The following is a 26,192-nucleotide window of genomic DNA, read 5'->3' as shown; positions in this document are numbered from 1 at the left end:
TTCTTTAATACAGCAAACAGAATATAGGAAAAAAGTATGTATTTGCTCCATATGCTAAACTTGAAAAAAATAAATAAAAATGGCGCCATCTGGTGGAAAATATTAAAAATTAAACTTTTGAAGCCAGGGCTCCGGAATGAAAGCATAATATCGTAGAATTCATGATTTTATGGTTTAATGGCACTGGGGTCAAATATTGCAGGTTTAATTGTTTCATAGGGGAAATTTTTGCCCTTAAGGTCCTGTGTGACTATTTTGTGTACACAGTGTATTATAGATGTATTATAGGAACTGAGGTTGAAATATCAAAATCCCCCCCAAAATACACACCTCAAAATTTGATCGAAAAACAAAAATGAAAAAGACAAAAATGTCCTGAATGTCGCACAATTGTTAAATGTATATCAAAAGCACACTTCAGTTGCTGCTTCGCAGGCACATCCTCCATGAAAAACAGTGTTTACAAACAGAAGGGAGTGACAGAGATGAGAGGAGCGTCTCTTGACGTTTATTGTGGGGCGTGAGTCTGTGAGTGAATGTGTTCGGCCTCCGTAGACGCGGAACTTCAGCGAATAACGTGAATACGACACACATTAACGACACACCGGAGGTGAATCTCAGCATTCAGTGACAAGTCTTAAGCAGGACTTTAACTGGGATCGTGTGAAGTCTGTCAGAGTGAGTATATGTCTGATCACTTTAACTCTCCACTGATTGCGACGCTGCTAAAGCTGCTAGCGTGATAGCAAATGTCCGTGTGTATTCATGTGGGTGGGCTGTCGTGTGATCGTATCTGCACAACAACATTACAGTTTAGGAGGTTAATAATGCAAGTATGCGATCCCAAACTTTTTAATTTACGGCGTGTGCGTGAAAAGGAAGCAGTTTAATGCAGTCGTTTTGTAGCTCAGGCTAATACTGCTGCGTGTCTCACCTGATCCAGATGCTGATCATAATATACTCTGGATCATTTATGGAGGATTTGTGTTGGACTTTTATATTTTACCTGTGATGCTGTGCTATCTTTGTTAAGCTTGTTTTATTTATTTATAGTGACGACAGCACTGACACCATGACGACAGTAACGCAACCTAGAACGTGTTAACTGAACATTATATTAATTATCTGTCAGGAACAGGGATATTTCTTTAATTTCTGCTGTGAGACTGTGGTACTGATATCCGTAGATGTCTCATGTCCCTTCGAAAAAAGTACTGTGGTGTTACCATAGAATCCGAGACCATCGTGCATTCATGTATTTACATTGTAGCACCATGGTACTTTTTGCTGTTCTAAAAATAAGTATTCCCTGTGGGATTAATAAAGGTACACCTTGACAGCTGAATATTTTTGCAGTCTAAGATAGAAAGTTATAGTCTGCTCTGTGACTATCTATCACAAGTTTTATGTATACTTGAAGTTATGCCGCTGTTAAAGGGATAGTTCACCCAAAAATGAAAATTCAGTGATGGTTTACTCACCCCTGTGTTATTATAATCCCATATGACTTTCTGTCTTTTTCTTAACACGAAGGGAGAAAGTGTGAAAAACTGTTGTGATCAGTGATGTCATACAATGGCAGTTTATGGTGACCACTTCTTCAAGCTTCAAAAGTACACAAAAGTATAATTCAGAAGTCTAATAAATGATTACATGAGACTCCTGAATGTTATGAAATCATACGATAAGCTTTGGCGCGATACAAACCAAAATCGAATGTATAATTTAGTGAAACTGTTGGCTGACTGTTGATCTTATGTGCACATTCATGATAGGGCACGAGAGCAACAGTTCACACAGCCCCCTAAAGTGGATGCAACATTGGGGCGTTCAAGAAAAAACTTGTTTTGTTTATCTTAACACTGTCCTCCACGGCGATTAGCGACAAAAGAACACAACACAGCTGCACACAAAACAGAGAACAGAACTTACTAAACATGTCTGAAGAGTTTGTAGTTGAAGAATTTATGCATTTCTATGCCCAGCCTGTCAGTGACAGTGGAGCTGCAATCCAGCTAAACAATACCCATATGCTCTCTGGTAAGGATGCTAAAAGAACCAGTACTTTGGTACCAAGTCAATACTTAAATAAAACAAGATATCAGGATTCCAGTGTTTCAGCAGTAGCGCTAGAACCAAGCACTGACTCAGTTCGGTCCACGCACACTGTCTGGCGCAAATAGGGCACTATGAAATCAGTTTTTCAACCCCCAAATTCCGTGTTTTCCATTTTATTTTCTCTGAATTTTAAACTAAATGTCTAATCAACTTAATAGACGTTTACAGTTTTCTCAATCGATTAGTCTTAACATTCTCTAGTCTAAACTGTAAGTGCTTTTGTCACAATTGTTTTATAGGACATCACGACTTTATTGCGTGTCTGGACAATTTAGTAATTCACATAACACTTTTAATATAAATAAATATATATATATATATGTATTTCTGACAGATTTGGATAATTAAATGCATAATTTTGATGTTAAGAAGTTGTGAAGAGTGACAATTTCACTGAGTCAGTTTTAATCAGCAAGACATGTGTATTTAGTTATTATGCAAATTGTTGACAATTGTACTCTTTTGCACACCTGTGCAAGTAAATAAAAAATTTAAATCTGGTGTGAACAAGAGTCAAATTGTTCAGAGATTTGAACTTCTCATTCGAGATTTGAGCCATCATTGGCAAAAGAAGAACAATCTGAGTTGATGCTGTTCGTGATAGAGAGGGCCGACTCACAGCTGTATAGAAACAAATATAATCAGGATATTTGCAGGTTCAGTTTCATGTTATCAATGCTTTTACAAGCACTACAGACCCTGAAGAGATGAGACACGATTCTTTTGACACTTCAAGAAGAGTGAATAAATGCAAACTTTTCAGCACATTTTTGACGTGGTTATTGTGTAAGCAGTGACTTACTTTTGAAGCGCAGCTCATGCAAACCGTATGTTTGTTTCATTAAATCTCAGCCTTTTATGTTTTAATCATCACACTGGGACATATTATGATTTTAATTTAATGAATTGTGCATTTACATATTCATTTGATCCCAAATGTCAAATTTTGTGACATTACGTGTTTTATAGTTAATTCTGTTTTTGTGACTGGATTCCACGATTCCGTCCGTGTTTTCCTCTGTGTGGAAATCATAGGGCCCTACTAACAGAGACAGTGTCACTCACACAAAAACAAAACACAATCAGGGTAACACATGTGACACTAAAATAATGCAATAAACATTGTCTCAATATAACACCGAACACCCTAATGTACATGATACTGATACTAAAAATAATAGAAACATAGCTAACCCCATAAAATGTAATGAAGTTTGATTGATCACGCAGGGACTTTTGGGAATACCAGATTATTGATTTTCACCATCATTTTAACAATAGTTTACCATCAAAAGTTCATGTATTCTCTTGTAAAACAAAATAGTTTTTACTGGTAATTATACAGTAAAATTTTACTTTTACATCTAAAAAAAATAAAAAAGGTGTATAATATTTTACCATAAAATTACACGTATTGTCTTGTTAAATATATTATATTTTTTTACTAAATATGTTAAATGTTCTGAATTCATTACAAATTTGAGGCATAATGTTGCTTTCCACAAAAATGTATTTCGTCTCGTTCCTCCTTTTCTTTAAAAAAGCAAAAATCTGGGTTGTATCGAGGCACTTACAATGGAAGTGAATGGGGTCAGTCTGTAAACGTTAAAATACTCACTGTTTCAAAAGTATGGCCACAAGACAATATGTGTATTAACATGACATAGTGTGAGAAAATCACTTTGTGTAAATTTAAACTTCTTTGCCATGCCGATATAATAGCAACAAACCCTAAAATGACTGTAAAAATTATGATTTATTCAACTTTCCAGCTCAAATAATACACGTTTTATCAGAAGAATTGTGTTTTTATAAATTATAAGCTTCACATTTCAGCATTTAAGCCTTCCAAAAATTTTCCCCATTCACTTCCACTGTATGAGCCTCACTGTAACCTTGGTTTTTTTCTAAGAAAAGGAGGAATGAGTCAAAAATGTGTTGTAGTTATCAACATTATGCCACAAATGCTGTCGACTGAGCTTAACTTGTATTGAACCCAGAATATTCCTTTAAGGAAACATCTTTATTAAGTAGGCTTAAGGAGTGTGTTCCGGGCCTGTGTAGCTCAGCAAGCAAAGACACTGACTTCCACACCTGGAATCTTTAGTTCGAATCCAGGATGTTCTGAGTGACTCCATCCTGGCTTCCTAAGCAACCAATTGGCCCAGCGAAGGTTTCAGTACACTGGAACGATTTTGCATATGAGATAGCCCTAAAAAATGGCCGACTACTGGACTAGCGAACTGATTGAGATGCACTCAGAGTCACATGGGTCCTCGTATTCGCTATAAGGTGGCTCTTGCTCTCGATGGGGTGCATGGTGAGTTGTGCTTTGATTCTGCGGTGAATAGCGTGAGCCTCCACACACACTAGGTCACCGGGGTAGCATATTCAGCGGCCATGTGATAAGATTCACGGGCAGACTGTCTCAGAAGGGGATGCAACTGAGATTCGTGCTCCGCCACTTGGATCGATGTGATTCAATGCACCACCACAAGGAATTATAGCGCATTGGGAAATGGGCATGTGCGAGAAAAGGGGATGAAATAAATCAGAGTGCGTTAAATAGCATAATACATATATTTTTTGTTGTTGTATCGAAATTGGTATCGAGAAATTGTACTGTATTATACTGGTATCTTGACAACCATACTATCTGGATATTAAACACATGTAAATGCCAGGATTAAAGGGCGCCACAGAGAGTTCTCTCCTTCATGTAGGTTTTAAATAATTTGTTTTCTTTAGAGATGAAAAATATTCCTTGCTGGATGTTTTGCAAGCTGAAAAAATTACAGTCCACCCTTAAGGTTATTTACACAGGCGCATCCCACGCTTTCATTTATTTCACCTTATTTGATGATAAATTGCAAGTATGATTGCTACAGGCAGAGTGAGAGTTTGTTTTCGTGATAATTTCACCTTTTCTACATCTTCCATTTGCAATGTAAGACAAAATAATGGTGATCCTCCCTCACTCAATGTTTAGCCCCAGCTGGTGCCTTGGCCCTGACTCCTCCTGTTGAAGTAATGGCTGGCAGAACCTTATTTGAAAAGCATCTGACTATTAGATTGCTGGTGCATAGAGAACCGCTCATTCCAGATTGCCGTGTGAAATGTGCATCCTATAGGGCTGTGTTCTGTTTGCTGTGTAGATGAGTGTTATAGAGCTCTCTTTAAGTAAATGGATTTGGGAGTCTTAAAGTCTGTGGCCCTGTGGAGAAGTTATACCTGGTTGATGGGGCGCACAAGAACTACGGGTGTCCTCAGCAGTAACTAATGGCAATTTTCCGCTGCACGTTACTACACCGCATCGATGTTTCTATAATAGTTGTGCACACAGCATATACACATCGATGAATGGTCCTTATACTAAGACCGAAAGTTTCCACCACTACTAGGCACAGGTTGCCAGCTTGAACAGGGCCATGATGATTCGCTTTTGGGTCGGAACCGGTGGCAACCTACGATATGCGCAACATTAGGACCAATATTACAGTCCTATCAGAAGGGCAACTGCTCTCTTTTTGATTGCATTTATTTGTGAAATTAAAATGAGAGTAAGCTGGCGAATTTCAATGAATTGTTTCAATACTCTCCCCAATTTACCAAAACGTCACAGGAAAAAAATCAGGGACATCTAGGAGGCAAATTAGCGATAAACACATATTTCTGTATGGAAAAGTCTTAAGGGCAGATTTATTTAGCTATAAACCAAAACTTATACGGCAAAGTGTTTTTATAGGCATGACGTCTTCACGCACACAATCTTTATTGATAAAAGGCCATTTGAATGGAAACAGACAGAAGACGGCAAAATTTGTTTCGTGCATTTTCACATTGTCAATTACAAAATAGCGTGAAAAGTGAATGGAAACTAGGTTAATGATGTCAACTGACAAACTCAAACTCTCAACAGGACGGAGAAATTAAATTAGAATTTTTAACTTGGATATTACCAAAGTTCCAGGTTTTTAAACAGATGTTGTTTCTTAAATCCACAAGAGTACAAAAGAAATACATAAACCAAACAGCAGCATGTTAGTTATGGCTGTGCATTCCATTTTAAACTATAGTGCATAAAGTAATAATCATCATTAAAAAAAAGATTTAGCCAGTTAATTTTCTCATATGCTAGTAAGAAGTAAAACCATGGAACACTGGTGCCTCAGTACGACTCAAGCTTTTTAATAACAGAATACCACAGTGTTTTTCATCCATTAAAGTTGCATGTATGGGAATTTGTACGACTTTTACTATAGCCAATGACATCGCTGGACATCGTTTCTTTCTAATATGCAACAATTACTTGTTCTGTCACACACAACAGCTTCCTATCATGTTCACACACGGTGATAAGGGGTTTGGGTAAGGGCATAATATTAATAAGCATGTCCTTAACGCCTTGTGTGCAGAACTCATGCTTAATTCTGCCTTAGACCTCCGGGAATTTTTATGTGATGAAGTCGTACGAGCTTATGCGAACAACCTTGTGTGAGACCATATGAAATAGCCAACTCGTAAATTATGTAAAATTTTTCATGAGATCGGGTTGCAAACACACAAATACATATGGTATTGTATTGTCGTGTTGCCGGCCGCACATTGTGAAACAACATCATTGGTTTACTGTTATAAACAAAGCCCTGTCATGTACATTCTCTGCACATCTGCTGCTTTACTCTGACTGAATGCATTGTTTTGAATATTGTGCGTGCATGTGTGTGTGTGCGTGCGTGTGTGCGTGCGTGTGTGCGTGCGTGTGTGTGTGTGCGCGCGCGTGTGTGTGTGTGTATAGATGACAGAGAGCAGAGTGCTCTGAAGCCCTGGAACACAGACTATATTTATTTAATGGTTTTTATAATCACTCTAGGGACTAGGCCATGTATAAAACTGCTTATCCAGAGTTGGGAAACTATCGTCAAAAACATACAGAAAAGCCAAAATGAAAGCTTGATTTTAATGAACGTGTGAAATGGGGGAAAAAATATATATATATATTTTACTACTGTATAGTAATGTAAAGTTAGTTGTAAATAAATAATTATAACAGTGTATTAAATATATATCTCAAATCTGTGATGTACTGTTGTGCATTACTTAATTTAATTATCTCCAAATGTTGTTTCATATTTTGTTGTGAGGATTTTGTCAAAGCACATCATTTGTTAAAAATAATGCAATCTGGGGGGCCTGGGTAGCTCAGCGAGTAAAGACGCTGACTACCACCCCTGGAGTTGCGAGATCAATCAAATTGGCCCGGTTACTAGGGAGGGTAGAGTCACATGGGGTAGCCTCCTCGAGGTCGCTATAATGTGGTTCTCGCTCTCGGTGGGGCGTGTGGTGAGATGTGCGTGGATGCTGCTGAGAATAGCGTGGGCCTCCACGTGCTATATCTCCGCGGTAATGCACTCAACAAGCCATGTGAAAAGATGCGCGGATTGACGGTCTCAAACGGGGAGGCAACTGAGATCCGTCCTCCGCCACGCTGATTGAGGCGAGTCACTATGCAACCACAAGGACCTAGAGCACATTGGGAATTGGGCATTAGAAATTGAGGAGAAAAAAATGTAAATAATGCAATGTCATGTTAAAAATCAATTAATTTAGATGATTCTATTTTATTTGACTAACGTTTTAATAAATTCGTTTAATTCAAGTAGGTGATTCTTCGCTAGTGAAACAAATCTGCCAAACGGGAAGATTTATCAGCCGATGCAGACAATTTAAATCGGCATTGGCGATATATCGGTCGAGTTTGCACTTTGTAGGTAAGTTTGAGTAATAAGAACTCTCCACTTTGTAGAAGTGATTAATCGTGTCCTGCATAATGCTTGCCCCTCTCTGTGGACGTCGGATCAATAGAAAAAAATGCTCAAGACTAATTTGACCGTGTCCAAATTACAATTACACCTGGCAAGACACTGGCTCTAGACTTGGCATTCAAAAATAGCCTGTTAAATACATGCAGATTGTTCATTAGTGGTGTTTGCTGAGGCAAGCATTTAAACACTCTTTACCCTAAGTATTAAACTTTGGTGTGTATTTCATCCCACACCATTTGTGCTACAGTACGGACATGAATAATGCCTCAAATCATGTCTCTTGTTGCAAAGAGGGGAACTATTGCTTTAAGTGATGGGATGTACGATTTTCAGTTATGATAAAAAGGGTGAAAAAATCCAATAGAATCAGGCTACTGGTACATTGAAAGAGAGAGACATTCATAGGATTCAAAATATCACAAAGCCACGGGGGTTTGCTCTTTTGACTTAGCAACCACATAGCAACGCCCTCGCAACCGCCCAGAACATCCTAGCAACTGCGTAGTTACATGCTAAAAACCACTCAGGACACCTTAGAAACAGCATAGCAATCCCCTTGCAACCAGCCACAACACCCTCGCATTGTGACAGCAAGCATCACTTACAGTTTTTTAAATAATTGTAAAAAAAAATTGGATTTTACCATTTACTCACTCTTATGCCATCCCAGATACAGTATGACTTTATTTCTTCAGCAGAACAAAAACGAATATTTTTAGAAGAATATCTCAGCTCTGAGCATCCATACAGTGCAAGTAAATGGTGAACAGACATTTGAAGATCCAAAAAGCATATAAAAAGGTATCATAAAATGAACCCATACAACTCCTTTGGTTTAATCCATGTCTTCAGATGCTATACGATAGCTGTGGGGGAGAAACAGATCAATATTTAAGTCATTTTTTACTATAAATATCCACTTTCAGATGTGGAAGTGAAAGTCATGGATGTTTTCACTGGAATCATATGGACTACCTTTATGCTGCCTTATTGTGCTTTTTGGAGCTACAAAAGTCTGATCACCATTCACTTGCATTGTATGGCCCCCCAGAGCTAAGATATTCTTCTAAAAATCTTCATTAGTGTTCAGCAGAAGAAAGAAAGTCAAACTCATCTGGGATGGCATGAGGGTGAGTAAATTAACTATTCATTTAGTTCACCCAAATATTTGAATTCTGTTATTATTTACTCACCCTCTTGTTGTCCTTAACCCATATGATTTCTTAATTTAGTTAAGCTATCCCTTTAAGAATTAGGCAAAGCACAGAGGGAGAATTGTACTTTTTCTCATGCGATTTGATGTCGCAAAATGCATATGAAATGATTTGTTGGCTCTTTTCCAGGAAATATGAGCAGATGCTGGTTTGTTTATGTTGGGGAGACTGGGTCATTTCCACATAAATAGATTGAAAATGGCAAGTCACAAGAGCTATCCTGCGGCTTCCAGCAAAGCTGTTATTTGTACTCCGTACTGAATTATCGCAATAGGGTACCCCCTGCTTTAAAGCAATCCAGACATGGATAACACAACTATACCTTTAAGGCTTTTCCCTTTAAAAAAAATATATATTTATGCAAATTTGGTAACTTCAAAGAAATCTCAAAATGTTTGAATAGTTTTCAAATTACCATCAATTCACCAACCATCAACTGAACTAACAGTGATGAATTACCAGTCTAGTGCCTGTAAATTCTGAAGAGTTGTGTCATTTGAAAACCATTTGATTTAGTAAGCATTACGGCCCTCAATAACCACAATTGCATCATCCCATATTGAGCTAATGATTACAGATTATACTGGTCATGCTGTATTTCTTGCAATGTGGATTCGAAAGGAATGGCTTATAAGAGTCATACATTTGGGAATCGGACTACACTGAATATCAGATTCCCAAAAGAATGACTCTTATGAGGCTTTCTTTTTAAATCTACAGCTCAAAACATACAATGCACCAGTGTAGTCTGAATCCTTAACATATGACTCTTATGAGCCGTTCCTTTTGAATCTACAGCGTGACCAGTGTAGTCTGATTCCCAAAGAATGACTCTTATGAGTTAGTTCTTTTGAATCTACAATGCAAAACATACAGCATTACCTTTCGAACAAATTACTCTTTTAAGCCGGTGCTTTTGAATCTACAACTCAAAACATACAGCGCAACCAGTGAAGTCTGATTCCAAAACAAATTACACTTATTAGCCGGTTCTTTTGAACCTACAGTGCGAGACATACAGCGCAACCAGTGTAGTCCGATTCCAAAACAAATTACACTTATTAGCCGGTTCTTTTGAATTTACAGTGCGAGACATACAACGTGACCAGTGTATTCCGAATCCTAAACTAATGACTCTTATGAGCTGTTCTTTTTGAATCTATAGCTCAAAACATACAGCGTGACCAGTGTAGATCTATTTCCAAACAAATTACGCTTAAGAATCAGTTCTTATGAATATAACTTCTAAACATTCAGCGCTGCCTTCTGAACAAATGACTCTTATATAGTGCTGAAACGATTAGTCAATGTTATCAACAACATTTAGAATAGTCGTTTGTTCTAATTTAACGTAACACGAGATCACTTTAAACTCTAATGTGGAGAGGAGCAATGCAGTTCGTGCCTGACTGAGGACAGGAAGAATTACACAGATCACTGTCCAGATGCACTTTAAATTTGATGTAGTATGAGGGAATTATAATGCAAAAATACAAAATAAGTAAATACAGAAGTACTCTTATTGTGGAATAAGTGGAGCTGGAGCAAAATTTGCATGTTGAGCGTCTTTAAAGGCAACACCCCAGCGATACATCTAAATGCAGTTATATTTAATGCGTTATAGCTTTATTAAAGTTAAAATAATAAAGGATCAGGTCATGTAAATAACTACAAACTCCGAAACTGGCATTTCTCTGTGTGATCAACTCCTCTTCTATGAGTTGCCCGAAGTGTCCCGATCTGAGGGGGAGAGACTGAAACTGCATCTAATATTACGCAGCTAGAATATAACATATAACAAGTTTATGTGTCACTGTGCATTTCCTATTGTGAAGACAATTGGCAATACGCAGCTTTATTAATAAGAGAGTTTTAAAGATGGATTGAAGTGAACAGAAAGGTGAGAGAGGTGTAGTCTTCACCCCGTTATACACTGCAACAAAACACGTTTTTTTATAGGAGTTTTCCAATAAAAATATGTAAAACACCTTTAAATCAATGTAGATTTTTTTAGTAGCTATATTGCAGAAGAAAAAATTGTTATCTGAGAATGTTGAATATAATATTAAAAATCCAAATATTTTAAAATATCTAAAAATCCTTTAAAAAAGATGCATTCACCTGAGAAACAGCACATATGATATTTAGACTTGCTTTTAGAGAATAGATCTTGAATACAAATATATTTTATCTTTACTGCACTCGCAGAAGTTTAACCAAGTGAAAAAAATACACTTCTATATAAAATACTCAAGATACATTCTCTTAAAGCAAGTCTAAATATCTTATATGCTGTTTCTCAAGTAAATGTTTCTTGTTTTAAGGATTTTTAGACAACTTTAAATGGAAAACATTTGAGAACAATAGGATTTTTGCTGTGAATTTCTTAACTGAATTAAACTTATTAAAATATTTTCCTTTAATACTGTTAATCTCATTTAGAAGTATTTTTAAAAGATGATTTTGTCCTCTTTATTGTTAGTAAGCATGTTTAATACAACATTTTATGTCGGGACACAAGCTGAATAATCGGTTAAGAGCCAATGATTAATCCTTGCAATAATCGCAGACTAGCTGAATAATCGTTAAATTAAACAATTATCAAAATAATCGTTATTTGCAGCCCTACAGCGCAAAACATACAGCGTGACCAGTGTAGATCTATTCCCAAACAAATGACTTTTATGAGCCGTTCCTTTTGAATCTACAGCTTGACCATTGTAGCCCGACTCTCGAGAATGAATGACTCTTCGGAGTTGGTTCTTTTTATCTAGAGTGCATAACATCACTGCCTTCAGAACAAATAACTCTTATCAGCCATCTTTTTTTTTTAAATCTACAGCATGAAACATACAGCGCTACTTCCTGAACTAATGTCTCTGATGTGCCAGTTCTTTTGTGCCAACAGCCTGATCAGTACAGCCCAACGAGTTACTCTTATAATGGTGCTTTCACATACAACGCGGAGCGAGCATTTCACACAGCACGATTACATACAAAGTCAGTGCAATGATGCGAATAGATGTGAATTTGCGCCGGGTGCGTGAATGAAGCGAATGGACTCGAACACGCAAAATTGATTCATTCACTTCCGCAAGAAAAATCTGCATGACGTGTTGTCGCGAAAGCTTTGTACTTAGTTGTACTTTAATATGAACCAAGTCGTAGAAGCCCCTCCTCCTGTCCTTTTCTGGAACAGAAGGGGGAATACTCGCAGGTTCACGTTACACGCGCAAACGCGAGTTTAAACACACATTTATAATTTAAATGCGCGAGCAATGCGAGGCGAAAATCGTGCAAGTCACGTGCACTGTGCTTTTAAATTGTTCTTCTTTAGTTCAGACCACACTAAAAATGCTCAATTTATTTCAGGCTGGTCCAGCTAAATGCATACACGTTCTTGAGTTGACTGACAGGCAATATCTGCATCTAAAAGATGATTGGCTCTTTTACCTGTAAGGCGGAACTTCCTTTATATTCGCCCATTCATTTTAATGCAAGTGCTCCGTATCTGGCTAAATAGTGTCGAATAGTAGTTTCCCCTTTGAGTACAAGCTCCTTATGGGCCAAAGACCGTTTTTAAAAGTGTGGCTCCTTCCCAAGCTTGCTTAATTCTTTTTTTGTGAGTGAAGGCTCCGGGCTGCGGGAGATGTGCTACAGTGCAGGGATTCATGCTAATCCATGCAGTGTTCTGGAAAGATTCAAATCCCCCATTTACAGCTTTAATTTCACACAGAATCATGTGTGCTATTTCAGATTGACCCAAAGGGGAAGAGCTGACTTTGGTTTCATTTTATTTCATTTGATAGTTTATAACTTGTAGTTCAAGGCCTGGTTATATATTTAAATTGTTGTTATGTTAGAGTCAATTAACTATTTGCATATGGATATAACTTGTCATTGTGAACTAAACCTTCTATTTGCATACTAATCACTCTTTCTCTCTCTATGCTCTAGCAGTATGTACCGCTTGCGGTTGTTGACGGCTGGCACCGTCGGGATGGTGCAGATGTCAAGGAGACATTACAGAGGTGCCTTCCGTCCCTATCAGCGTCGTAGACTGATGCTGGCTGCTCTGGTGGGGGTGACAGGCGTCTCAGCCAGTGCGGGACTACTGTGGACGAGGTAGAGAGCTGTCTTACACATTCCGTAGCCTTTTATGCCAATACAGCATCTTACAAATCAAATGCGGTATTGTAACATGAGAACAATGGCAGTTTTTATTTCATTTTAATGTTGTTTAATTTGTTTTCGGGCACATATGTTTTGTAATTCCCATAACCCTTAGTGGTGATTTCATTAGATAATTATTACTGTAATGTAGTATTTTTACTGAATTACGGTAAAAAGTTCTGAAATTAGGAGAAATGAATGGCAGTACAACCAATACTACGATGTTGAATAAATATTTTAATTATGGCTGTCAGTTTAACTCGTTGTTTTTTATATAATTAATCGCACTAAATTAATATGTAAAAAAATGTATGCAATTAATAATGTCCCAAAACCGTATTAAGGAATATTCCTTCCATATAAGCAATTCAAGCTTATAAGAAAACAAACCAAACTTATCAAGAGCAGCCAACACAAGATGAGAACAGGTTCTTGCATTCAAACACAGCTTTATGCAATACAAATCCGATCCCAGGGGTCTCAAGACATTTAACTTAACACAGCGACCTAAAAACACAATGTTTATGACACGACGCAACCGGGACGCTCCAAAAGCGACTGTCTGACTGATTGATGGATTGCTGTGAACTATAGGCCAATATGCTTATGTTCAATAATATACAAATAATCAATATATTGCATTCTAATGCCTCTTTTTGTATTGTCTTTTTTTTTTTTTATCTCGTGTGCCAAAGTAATTTATTGCATTTTAATTTTCTGTAAAAAAAAAAAAAACATTTTTTAATATGCTTGCTTTATTTATAATTTTTTAAATATAACTATTTATAATTGTTTAATCATTATAAATTGAATTACTGTTGTTTGCTTTTTCAGCCAATATTTATGTATGTGATTAATTGCAAATAATTCGATTAATTAATTGGCATACCATGAAATTAATTCGATTCAAAATTTGAATCAATTGACAGCCCTAATTTAAATTCTTTGCATTACAGTATAATATTAAATACTTTTTTGCGATACGGTAATGATAATTAATTGTCACAAATTTGCTTAACTGTCATGAAAATTATGTCACAATCCAAATTTTGCAAAAGTTTCATTACTGTGATGTTGTCATTTTTACTGTAATTTGATGTTTTATTTAAATTTAGGAGAAATTAAAGGCAGTACCACAAACGACTACGACGATGAATAAATATCTTACTTTTTTTTTTTTTACATAACAGTATATGCAATACCATAATGAGAATGAGGTGTTTTTTTTTTTCATTACGTGAATGAGAATAAGATGTTTTTTTTTATTATGGTAATGAGAATGTCCATCCATCCTTCCATCTTCAACCGCTTATCCGAAGTCGGGTCGCGGGGACAGCGGCTCCAGCAGGGGGCCCCAAACTTCCCTATCCCGAGCCACATTAACCAGCTCTGACTGGGGGACCCCGAGGCGTTCCCAGGCCAGTGTGGAGATGTAATCTCTCCACCTAGTCCTGGGTCTTCCCCGAGGCCTCCTCCCAGCTGGATGTGCCTGAAACACCACCCTAGGGAGGCGCCCAGGGGGCATCCTTACCAGATGCCCAAACCATCTCAACTGAATCCTTTCGACGCAAAGGAGCAGCGGCTCTACTCCGAGCTCCTCGCGGATGACTGAGCTCCTCACCCTGTCTCTAAGGGAGAAGCCCGCCACCCTTCTGAGGAAGCCCATTTCGGCCGCTTGTACTCGCGACCTAGTTCTTTCGGTCATGACCCAGCCTTCATGACTATAGGTGAGGGTAGGAACGAAAATTGACCGGTTGATCGAGAGGTTTTCCTTCCAGCTCAGCTCTCTTTTCGTGACAATGGTGCGATAGAGCGAGTGCAATACCGCCCCCACTGCTCCGATTCTCCGGCCAACCTCCCGCTCCATTGTCCCCTCACTCGTGAACAAGACCCCGAGGTACTTGAACTCCTTCAATGGGGCAATACCTTCTTCCCTACCGGGAGTACGCACTCCATCGGTTTCCTGCTGGGAACCATGGCCTCAGATTTAGAGGTGCTAATCCTCATCCCAGCCACTTCACACTTGACTGCCAAAAGATCCAGTGAGAGCTGAAGGTCACGGACTGATGATGACATGAAGACTACATCATCTGCATAAAGCAGCGATGAGATCCGCAGCCCACCGAACCGCACACATTCCCTACCCCAACTACGCCTCTATATCCTGTCCATGAATATCACAAACAGGATTGGTGACAAAGCGCAGCCCTGGCGGAGACCAACCCCCAAATGGAACGAACTCGACTTAGTGCCAAGGACCCGGACACAGCTCTCGCTTTGGACATACAGGGATTGGCTCGCCCTAAGAAGGGATCCCACCCCGTACTCCCGCAGCACCTCCCACAGTCTCTCCCGGGGGACCCAGTCATACGTCTTCTCCAGATCCACAAAACACATGTAGACCGGATGGGCATACTCCCAGGCCCCCTCCAAGATCCTTGCGAGAGTAAAGATCTGGTCCATCGTTCCACGGCCAGGACAGAACCCGCATTGTCTGAGGTTCGTCGATCGGCTGAACCCTCCTCTCCAGCACCTTGGAGTAAACTTTTCCAGGGAGGCTGAGATGTGTGATACCCCTGTAGTTGGCACACACTCTCTGATCCCCCTTTTTGAAGAGGGGAACTAGGCCTACCTCCCCGTTAGGCCCTGTCCCAGACTTCCACGCAATGTTGAAGAGGCGTGTCATCCATGAAAAAAAGCTTTCAGTATTTCTGGTCAGATCTCATCAATCCCTGGGAGTTGTTTGACTACCTCAGTGACCTCCCCCAGGGAAATAGAATCTGACCTCCCCATCAGCCTCCGGCTCTGCCTCTAGCATAGAGGGCATGTTGGGATTTAGGGGTTCTTCAAAGTGTTCCTTCCACCGCCCAATAACCTCCTCGGTTGAGGTCAACAGCGTGCCATCTTTGCTGTATACAGCAAATGTGTTTTTGAGAATGTGGTTTTTTTTATTACGATAATGATAATGAGAGGATTGTTTTTTTTATTACGGTAATGATAATGAGATATTTTTTCATTACGGTAATGAGAATGAGGAGTTTGTGTTACAGTAATGAGAATTAACTGTCACGAATTTGCTTAATTGTCATAAAAATATGCAATGCAAATGGTGATTCATTAGTTTCATTGCTGTAATGTAGTAGTTTTACTGTATTACTGTAAATATGACTGTAATTTTAAGTTTATTTTTATTAAAATCAGGAGAAATTAAAGCCAGTACAACAAATGCAACCATGATGAATTTGCAATATGGTAATGAGATTGAAGTGTTTGTTGCATTATGTTAATAAGAATTCAATTTTTTGCATTAAGATAATGAGAATAATTTTTTTTTGCTTTACGGTAATGAGAATTAGGCAAAATGTAATTGTCATGAAAATAATGTCACTGCAAAAGACATCTCTGCAAAGATTCATCTCCTGTTTGTGTGAAGGCCAGTCCAACGCTGTGTGTGTGTGTGTGTGTGTGTGTGTGTGTGTGTGTGTGTGTGTGTGTGTGTGTGTGTGTGTGTGTGTGTGTCAGAAGTATAAATAAATGCATATGGGAGGTGATCTATAGAATGAGGGAGTTATGGGACGAGGTGGCATTTCAATGCTGGGTCTGTGCAGTAATTTTCCCAATGTCTCATTACATTGACTTATTGAACACACCTTCAAACACGCATCCCATCAAGTCAGCGTCAGGCCTTTTTTTTCAATTATTGCTTTTGTGCCCTAAAGATATAAATAATTGTGTCTTAAAGATATTGATCTCTTTGCTCCCCCTAAGTAACTTTAATTTGAGGCTCACATTTAGAGATAAATACACTCTCAGACAGTCCAGTGATAGTATTGGGTCTCATATGTAATTGTTTGTAAAAATGTATTTGTGCATTTTAAGAAAAAATGTGAATGATGCTTGCCTGTGCAAAACAAATTATGAACAATGCTATCCCATATTAAACACATAATCTGTAGATTAACTTTGCACTATCTTGATTGGCAGAGCATATGCGGAGGCGGGGTCTTCAGTCAAGCATGAGGAGCAGTTGCAGGAGGAGGAGCCTCTGAAAGATTTGGTATCAGAGGAGGCGGACTCAGTTGGCGCAATCGAGTCGAGTAGTGGGGAGGAGGAGGAGGCAGGTTCAGAGGGGAAGAAGAAGAAACTGAGAATCGGCTTCCGTGACCGCAAGGTGATCAATGCGAGTTCATATCTCAATTGAATTGTGATGAGGTTATTCCCATTCATGCATTATCTGATGAGTCAGATGGGCTTTACCATGGTGACATGTCAGTTCTCATCTACATGCAAATTCAAAGGCATAAGATGAATCTGCAGATTTCTGAATTGGGTTGTATGTGATATTCCAGCTGTGGGAAGGTGGCAAAGTGACAGTAGTGAAGTTTAATTTGTAGCTGACATTAACTGTGGGGAAAATGGGATATTGTCAGCAGGAGATTAAACAAAGTTTAATTGAATTTTATAATAAAAAACTGCCTAATTACAATGCATTCAGAGAATTTTAATCAAATGAAAAACTAAATGATTTTTATCGAATAAAGATACAGATCCTCACAGCACAATCCAAAACACAACATTGAAGTTATAATAAAAAACTGTTGTTGTCAAATACAGTGCTGCACAGCAGAGCACCACCGTATTAATAAAAGCATTGATGAAAACTTTTATTCTGTACAACAGCATTCTTGCTTGTGAGATATTGCTTAAATATAATGGAATTATTATTTAATTATTTATTACTATATTGAATATTATGTTTTACTATTCAGTAATAGAATAATTCTATTAGTTCAAATGAGCTTTTATTTTTACAGAATGCTGTAGGAATTTAAGTTTTGTAGGTTTCTGACGACAGCTTCTCACTTCCATCAGTCTCCCCTTCATCTACTTTCACTACCCTTCTAATAATCTAGTCAGCACCACCTGTCACCAATCACTACTCCTCAAGTACTCTGTTTGTATAGTCTCGTTATTGTACACAGCCCAGACCACACTTAGCTCTCACCCGTTATAGTTAAGTGTTACCTTTATCCTTGTTAGTTTTCCCTGTCATAGTTGGATTTATCCTGTTGTTTACCTCCTGTTAATTCCCCGGCACCTTCATTAAAGATCCTGCACTTGGGTTCACCCTCATCTGCTTTTTGTCCTCTAACAAAAAAAATGTGACACTAACCTTGGAATAAGCAGTGCACTATATGGCTTAAATATGCTAATTAAACTGTGAAAGGCTGCAGTTTAATTATATATAGTCTGCGTGTGCTGCACGCTTCAAGCTTAATGCACACTCTTCTCCCTGTAATCTTTTACAAACACATTGCAAATGCAATGCTTGTGCTTATGATGAGGTGTTATCAGTGTAGTGCAGCCTTTTGCGATTTAATAAGCACTTTTAAGCCATATAAATATTGAATAAGTTAACTGAAACAACGTTTGGAATGGATTCACTAAAATAAACGTACCAACTCTAAAGCCATTTGCTGCTGATGTTTAAATCTTAGACACTATTAAAACATCTCTGTTTTAATACTCTTATTCTCAGGAGTCGTGAGACAAGGAGGGATTACAAAATGATTCCAATGACACATTTGTTTAGAAAACTCAAATGAAATAAAAACCGTATTAATATCATTGTGAAATTCATCAATGAACATGCTTTTGTGTTACTTTTTCTTACTGGCTCACCACGTCATGCTCAGTAAATAAATGAATAGGAAAGTAACATAAAGGGTAATTTTAGTATAATTAATTTTTTTTTTGTTAATTCCGACAGGTTACTTGTTACTTGCAAATAGTAATCTGACTTCCATGCAGTATTGTAACACGTTACCCCTGTTTATTGAGACAAACCTCCTTTTGAAATCATCATGTGTATGATGTCACAACTACAAACACTTCAACATTATTGCACACCAGGGATTAAAAATGAAAAGTTTTTGGTTCGTTCTGAGCAAAACCTGAATTTTATTTCATTCTGGTTCGGAAGTTCCGCAGTCTCTTTTCCAAAAGGTTACCGGTTAGAAGAAAATAAAAGAATAGTTCTTTTTAAAATGACGGTACTCTGCGCTTATGGGGGGTGACATACCAATTGCAGTATTGCAAGATCTCGCAAGAGAAACAAGCAACCTGGCCTGGAATAAACAAGGCCAAAATATGCCACTAGCAATACATTATTTCCCTGTGTGGTGGATTTATCAGCATAGAAATCATAACAAGCATACAGTTAATTCAAGTATAATTTTAATAACAGATCTGCTTCATAGACAAAACCTGTATTAATGTATCATATCTAACAATAACTCAGTGAAGACTTGGAAACAATTGAGAAATGGGATTTTGTTTTACCCCTAATAATGTTTTTTCTTGGATCTGGATTAGCCGTGCATGTACAGTATATGTGGTAACTACCACATAAACATACATAGTTGTTAAAAAAAGATCTTCATTCATGGAATGCGACATCCACAGTGGGCAATTAGGCAAAGAAATGTGAGATGCAGCAGTTTCCTTCATCATCAAAGCACATGTTTTTTTGGGCAACAAGAAGTGGTGTTATTCCAAAAATGTACTGTGATAAACCCTTTGACCTTTGGTTTGTTGGAAACTCAGAGAAGACCAGGTGCCTCGAGTAGAGCTTCAGCAGGATTCTTTATTGTAGAAGATCAGGAGCGTCAGCCTACACTTCAGAAGGTGCTGTCTTGCGCTACAGTCATCAAGTCAAGTCTAGCTTAGGGAGGCATACATTGTATTTTATAGGCATTCAGTAGGCTGTACTTATTCAGGTGAACCTCAAACAGAATGCAGCTGAACTCGACACAGACTGGGGTTTCTCCAGCCATAATTCATTCAGGATAACTATATCACTGACTTCATTTTCACAGAAATAAGGAAGGGTCCACACTGCATTTCCATTTGACATTGGTTGAATCAAGAACAGTGGCCTACCTATTATTCACAGTATAGGGCTGGGGCACCTAGAGCCATCACAGGCAATAAGGGGCTAGACCTAGTTAGCATGAGAAACATGTCTTCATTCACATACAAACATCTTGGTCAAACGGACAAACAGGATGCCGCCATTGGTAGAAAATCTCACAGATTCACAATAGCAAATACCTTGAAAGCCCAACAAAATATGCATCACTTTAGTTTTTCATGTGATGTTATATGAAAGACAGTAGACCATTACGTATTCATCAACTTGAAGGTGCAGTATGTAAGATTCCTTGTTATTAATGACACCTGTGACCGTTAGGTGAACTGCAGCCAGCTACCTGTTGCTTGTGCACACACTCCATAGGGACGTGAGCGAGCATCCAAAACAATGATGTAACATAAAAGAGACTGAACGTGATTCACCGACAGATGAGGTAGCATAATTAAAATGACACAGTTATGATTGTTTTACTACAAACTTTGAGACTGTAAATTATATTTGACTCTCCAGTGCTGGAACAGGGCTAAAACAAAGTGTGGATATAGATCTGACTATACGAGACTATGCAAGTGAAGTAATCACTTTTCTTTGCATGATACATTGACTGCATTTATGCGATAGCTTATGTTGGTGTTAGCTAGCTAGCCAGCTTTATCATTAGCTGTTCGCTAAATTTGGTGGATGATGACAGTAGCTGTTTATAAAAAAAGATGTAGATGATAAATGTGTTGACACAATTCAGTATTGATGTGATTCCATCACAACTGTCATTTTGATATATTGATGTGCTATTGTTCTATAATAATAGATTGTATATGTTTTCTGTATAACCAAGTTAAGTTACACTAATGAATGGAGCTTTTTGCATTTTTTTGAACATCGTCTAGCATTCATTTCATGTGTTATTGTAGTTTAGCTAAAATGACACCGATCAGCCCTTATGGCACTATATTTCACATGCTTTCAGTTGTGTAAGCTTACCTGTCCAATAAAGTGTCAATTCAGGGTCGTTTTGATCCCCAAAACCGAACGAAGGTCCCTCCAAAAAAAAACAAAATCAAATGTCCTGCCGATGTTCACTCTAGTTTTCGCTGGACCACGAGCACGTTCCCGCTTAGCCAGAAGGGATTCGCAGGAGTCAGTGTTGTGCTGGGAGCCGGACGTTTGCTGGATTCCATCTCTTAAGATAATGTCAAAAACGTCACATCCTTTGGATTTTCCCAGTAAAAGCGACTCGCTCCCTTCACATGAAAATTAGTCTACAAGCTTTAATAGATAACCTAGTAAGACTTGGAAGGGCTCATTTTTTTAAGTTGCATTACAAGCCGTTCACACATTGACAAAAAAAAAAAGGTGAATATTTAATGAAAATGGTTACATATTGCACCTTTAATCCAAACTGTTAAGTTTGATAAAATAATTCTTTCTTAACATCAGGGGAAAATTAAATGCTACAAAAGTATAAAACATGTCCCTTTTAAACAGATACAGCCTAGACAAAGATTGTAGGACACTACAGTCAGGATTGTGTTTGCTAAATGTTTGTTTGAACTCAATGTTTATTTTGATTGTGCTCTTCACCGTAAACTAGGGATGTCTCGATACGATACTATTTTCAGAATTGGGTTCGATACCACGCTTATGTACTTGTACACATAAAAACCGATACCATCAGACATATGAATGTCATTCTGTAAACATTCAGCTCACAAATTTGAATCAGTTGTGTCCTATAGTGTGATTATTACACTGCAAACGCTGCGACTTAAAGAGATAAATATATAGTTTTCATGTGCTGCGCACTTTAAAGTGAATGTGTAGGGCCGGTGTTGTGCCGACATACTGCTGCCTATACCTTTTAGAGCTCATTGGCTTATAAACGGAAAACACCATCATGAGAATTTCACACTCTGTTTGTAGCAGATGACAGCTGGCAGAGCGCTAATTTACATTGTAGCAAGAGGCACATACAGACTACATATTTATTTCATTAAACAGCAGCCTTTTGCAGTTTAATAATCACTTTGGGTCCCATAGCGACCTGCTTTTCCACAGGTGAGAAACTACAGTCAAAAACGGAAAGGGCTTCACTCCAAAATAAAAGCTACATTTAAATGAAAAAAAAATGAAAAAAAAAACCACTGTATAGTTATGTAATATTCACTGTAATACACTACTGCTACTATTAATAACAATAATAATAGTTGATTGTAATTGTATTATATTTAAGCAATAGCTCACATTTTTGATGCTCCGAAAAATAACTCATATTTTGTATTGTGATGTGAGTTTCTATATAAAAACACTTAAATAATATTTATAAATAAATAAATATTATGTTAAAAATTTGATTAATGTTTTAATGAATACATTTATTTACACAACATTTTGATGAAAAAATAGAATTTTGATATTGAATTCAGAAAAAAACAGATATTAGTGTCAGCGAGCACCAAAAAAATATCGGTACTTGTAGTCGTTCTCAAAAAAAAAAAAATGGTATCGGGAAATCTCTACTGTAAACATTTTGTATTGGTGAATCCAGACCTACAGTATTTATCATCCTAATTGACTTTTACACATCCTTGAGGATCATGTTTGTACTACAGACTGAATTTCCTGTCATGGTTGCTTGGGTTACGTCTGTGTTTTGTGTATAAATGTTTCTTAATGAAGGACATCATTTGTCAGGATGATTTATTTTTTTTCTACTGTGTGCCCCGAAATGGCAAGATGTGGTAGCAATCGCATTGTGTAGGTCAGAGCTCGTGTTTATAACCATTTTTTTAATGATCACATTTAAGCATTAAAGGAGAGAATTTTGTTATTCCATGAATTATGGGCACAGCATTACAAAGAAACTGTACAAATCAAAGCCGCAACAGATTAAAAGTGAAATTGATTCACACAGTATTATGGTGGGGCTCTGCCTTTGATGGATGAGGCCATTCATCATCTAGCAGCTACATTAGACACCTGTGTCTGTTTGTGTGTGTGTTTTGGTACAGGTTCTTGTGAGTCTGTGTATGTTTGATGCGAGTGTGCACATGTTATATTGTTCTTTAAATCTAGACCACGTAAGAGCAGGTTTTCAATTTGTGGGTCACGCCCATAACTGGGTCTCAGGTCTGTTTTGATGGGGTGATGGACAGCAGGGGGAAAAAAGCAATGCTAGATGCAAATTGCCTAATAAAATACAACTAAACGTACAGTGCCTTGAAAAAATATTCATCCCCCAGCTTATTTTTGTTATTTGTGTATTTGTGAACTCCGCAACATTGCAGCCAAAAACTGAAATGTCAAGAATTAATAAGTATTCATCCCTCTACTTTAATAGTTGGTTGAACCACCTTTTGCAGCTATTAAAGATAAGGTATGTAAGATTCAGAAACCCTTGTTTTTAATGACTCCTGTGGCCGTTAAGTGAACTGCAGACAGCTTCCTGTTGCTCGTGATTGCGCTCGTGCACACACTCCATAGCGAGCATCAGCCAAAACAATGACAACGTACAAAGAGACTGAACGTGATTCAGTGGCATCATGCTTACAGATGAGCTAGCACAATTAAAATGACACAGTTATGATTGATTTACTACAAACTTTGAGACTAAACTAAACTACAACTTATTAGCTAACATAGCACACTGATACACACATACAACTACAACTACAGCTACATGCTACCGAACTATACCAGACAGTTTACTGTTGCACTGCACTGTTGTGTTCCACTATTGTTTGTTTTTATATGTCATATGTTGTACTACGATCAAGAAACCAGCATATTTGTTTAAATTTATCCTGTATACCTGACTTTTAGTATAAAGAGAAGATTATTGAAATGATTTAAAAGTTACGACCAAGGTAACTTGCACTTCGTCAGCGTTAGCAGTTAAGATCAAGTTAGCTAAAATTACACAGATCAATCCTTATGGCGCTATATTTCCTCAAAACCGAACGAAGGTCCCTCCAGGAATCAAATGCCCTGCCGATGTTCACTCTAGTTTTCGCTTGACCACGATCACATTCCCGCTTAGCCAGACGGGATTCAGTAGAAGGCTCTTGGGAGCGCGCATAAACGTCACATCCTTTGGATTGTCCCGACAAATCCGACCCGCTCCCTTCACATGAAAATCAATCTACAGGCTTTAATAGGCAAGTCTGGGAAGGGCTCATTTTTTAAGTTGTGTTACAAGCCGTTCACACATTGGCAGAAATAAAGGCAAATATTACATGAAAATGTTTACATATTTCATCTTTAAAGTCTTTTTGGATAAGTCTCTATCAACTTTGCACAATGTGATGGCGCAAGATTAGCTCATTCCTTCTTGCAAAATTGCTCAAGCTGTACCGTGTTATTTGGGGATTGGCAATAGACAGTGATTTTGAGGTCTCTCCACAAATGTTCAATAGGATTGAGGTCAGGACTCTCACCCACTCAAGGACATCCATTTTCTTCATTTTAAGCCACTCCAGTGTTGCTCTAGCTTTATGCTTTGGTCATTGTCCTGCTAAAACTTCCTCCAATTTTACACTTTCTGGCAGAGGGGAGTAGATTATTCAATCTAATCTAGTGTTTTTTTTCCCAGCATTCATTATCCCATCAAACTTCACAAGATTGCAAGTCCCTGCTGCTGAAAGACCATATCTTGCACCTTGTTGTGTAAATCGTTCGTAAAGCTGTTCTGAAGCAAGTTTTTGGAATCATGGAAGTTTTCATATTTTCAAAATTTTCATAATGAACCGTGCGTAAGAGATCTGAAAGTTTTGTGTTTGTAAAACGCCACCTCGCTGGCCCAACGACGGAATCCAGTTAAGTGGTGTTAAGGTATCTGCATGTTCATCTATTTTGGGCACGTGTGGCTGTAGCATTTAATGTGGACTGAATATGACCCCATTAATAATAATTTATTAGACCTCAAATTTAGGTTAATATTCTAATAATTATTGCTCATTAACTTGAATACTTCATTATTCTAGTCAATTCTATACTTTTAAATTGCACTCGTTTATACAGAATCTGTCACTTAGGGCCTCGTATCAGACATGTGCATGGGTCCCACGGTCACAAACATGTCAGTTTGATCGTTAGCCAGAGGTAAAGTCTAAATAGTAGTTTAACTTTGTTCTGTAGATCTGTATACTCTTTATTAATGTAATATTATCTCTAGACAGAGGTAAATGACTAATACTATTTGAATAAATCCGACTGTACCAGTTCATGGATGGGCAAGGAGGCAGCGGGAACCAGCTGAACAGTAAACAAAGTTTTAATGAGAAACTCAACTTAAAACAAAGATAAACAAATACTGAACCTTTGTCTCTGGCTGCCCTTTATCTCGCTCTCCCGCTGATTCAGCACCGGCCATGCTTCATCACGGCCCGGCCATGCCCTCCTCCTCTTCACACCTACCAACATGCCATTACCCAAAAAGTAGGTTTGTTTAGTTCTATAATTTCCTATTACACTTGACTAGAATAATATTAACATTAAACAGGGGTCATGACTAATACTATTTGGACAGGTCGATCAACAGCCTTTACAGGCTATTAAACTTAATTAAAGCCAAATGGTTAATCAGAAAGCTAATATCGCAGTTGATGTGCTTCATGCTCTGTCAAATACTGGGTCTTAGTATGTATTAACCCTGATCACAGATTTGTGGTTACAAGATTGTAACAATCTACTAAAGCCAATCATTATAGGATAAGTTAGAATAGAATCAAGTTTTACAATTTATTGTCAAGTAAATATGTATGAAGCCAATTACATAATCAATTAAAAAAAATCAATACAAAACGTCTAATGGTCCTTAAGCCATTTTGCCACAACTTTGGAGCTATGCTTGTAGTCATTGTCCATTTGGAAGACCCATTTACAACCAAGTTTTTAATTCCTGGCTGATGTTGCTTCAAAATATCCACATAA

General features: G+C 37.9%; 1 protein-coding gene across 2 annotated transcripts in view; it reads left to right on the top strand.

Moving 5' to 3' along the window:
• Nucleotides 1-503: 503 nt before the first annotated feature.
• LOC127660734 (calcium uptake protein 1, mitochondrial-like) overlaps nt 504-26,192 on the top strand; it is an 89,698-nt gene continuing 64,009 nt past the window's right edge. Inside the window, exons 1-3 of one of the 2 annotated variants that reach the window (XM_052151120.1) lie at nt 504-678; nt 13,118-13,282; nt 17,315-17,501. In XM_052151120.1, the coding sequence (XP_052007080.1) occupies nt 13,119-13,282; nt 17,315-17,501 (351 nt within the window). In that variant the 5' untranslated portion in view covers nt 504-678; nt 13,118. Of the gene's footprint in view, nt 679-13,114; nt 13,283-17,314; nt 17,502-26,192 lie in introns of both variants that reach the window. The other variant, XM_052151121.1, reaches the window with a different exon arrangement.

This window comes from Xyrauchen texanus, chromosome 20, assembly GCF_025860055.1.
Source record: "Xyrauchen texanus isolate HMW12.3.18 chromosome 20, RBS_HiC_50CHRs, whole genome shotgun sequence".
NCBI lineage: Eukaryota > Metazoa > Chordata > Actinopteri > Cypriniformes > Catostomidae > Xyrauchen > Xyrauchen texanus.
The sequence above is the reverse complement of the archived record's forward strand: the minus strand, read 5'-3'. Positions and strand labels throughout refer to the sequence as shown.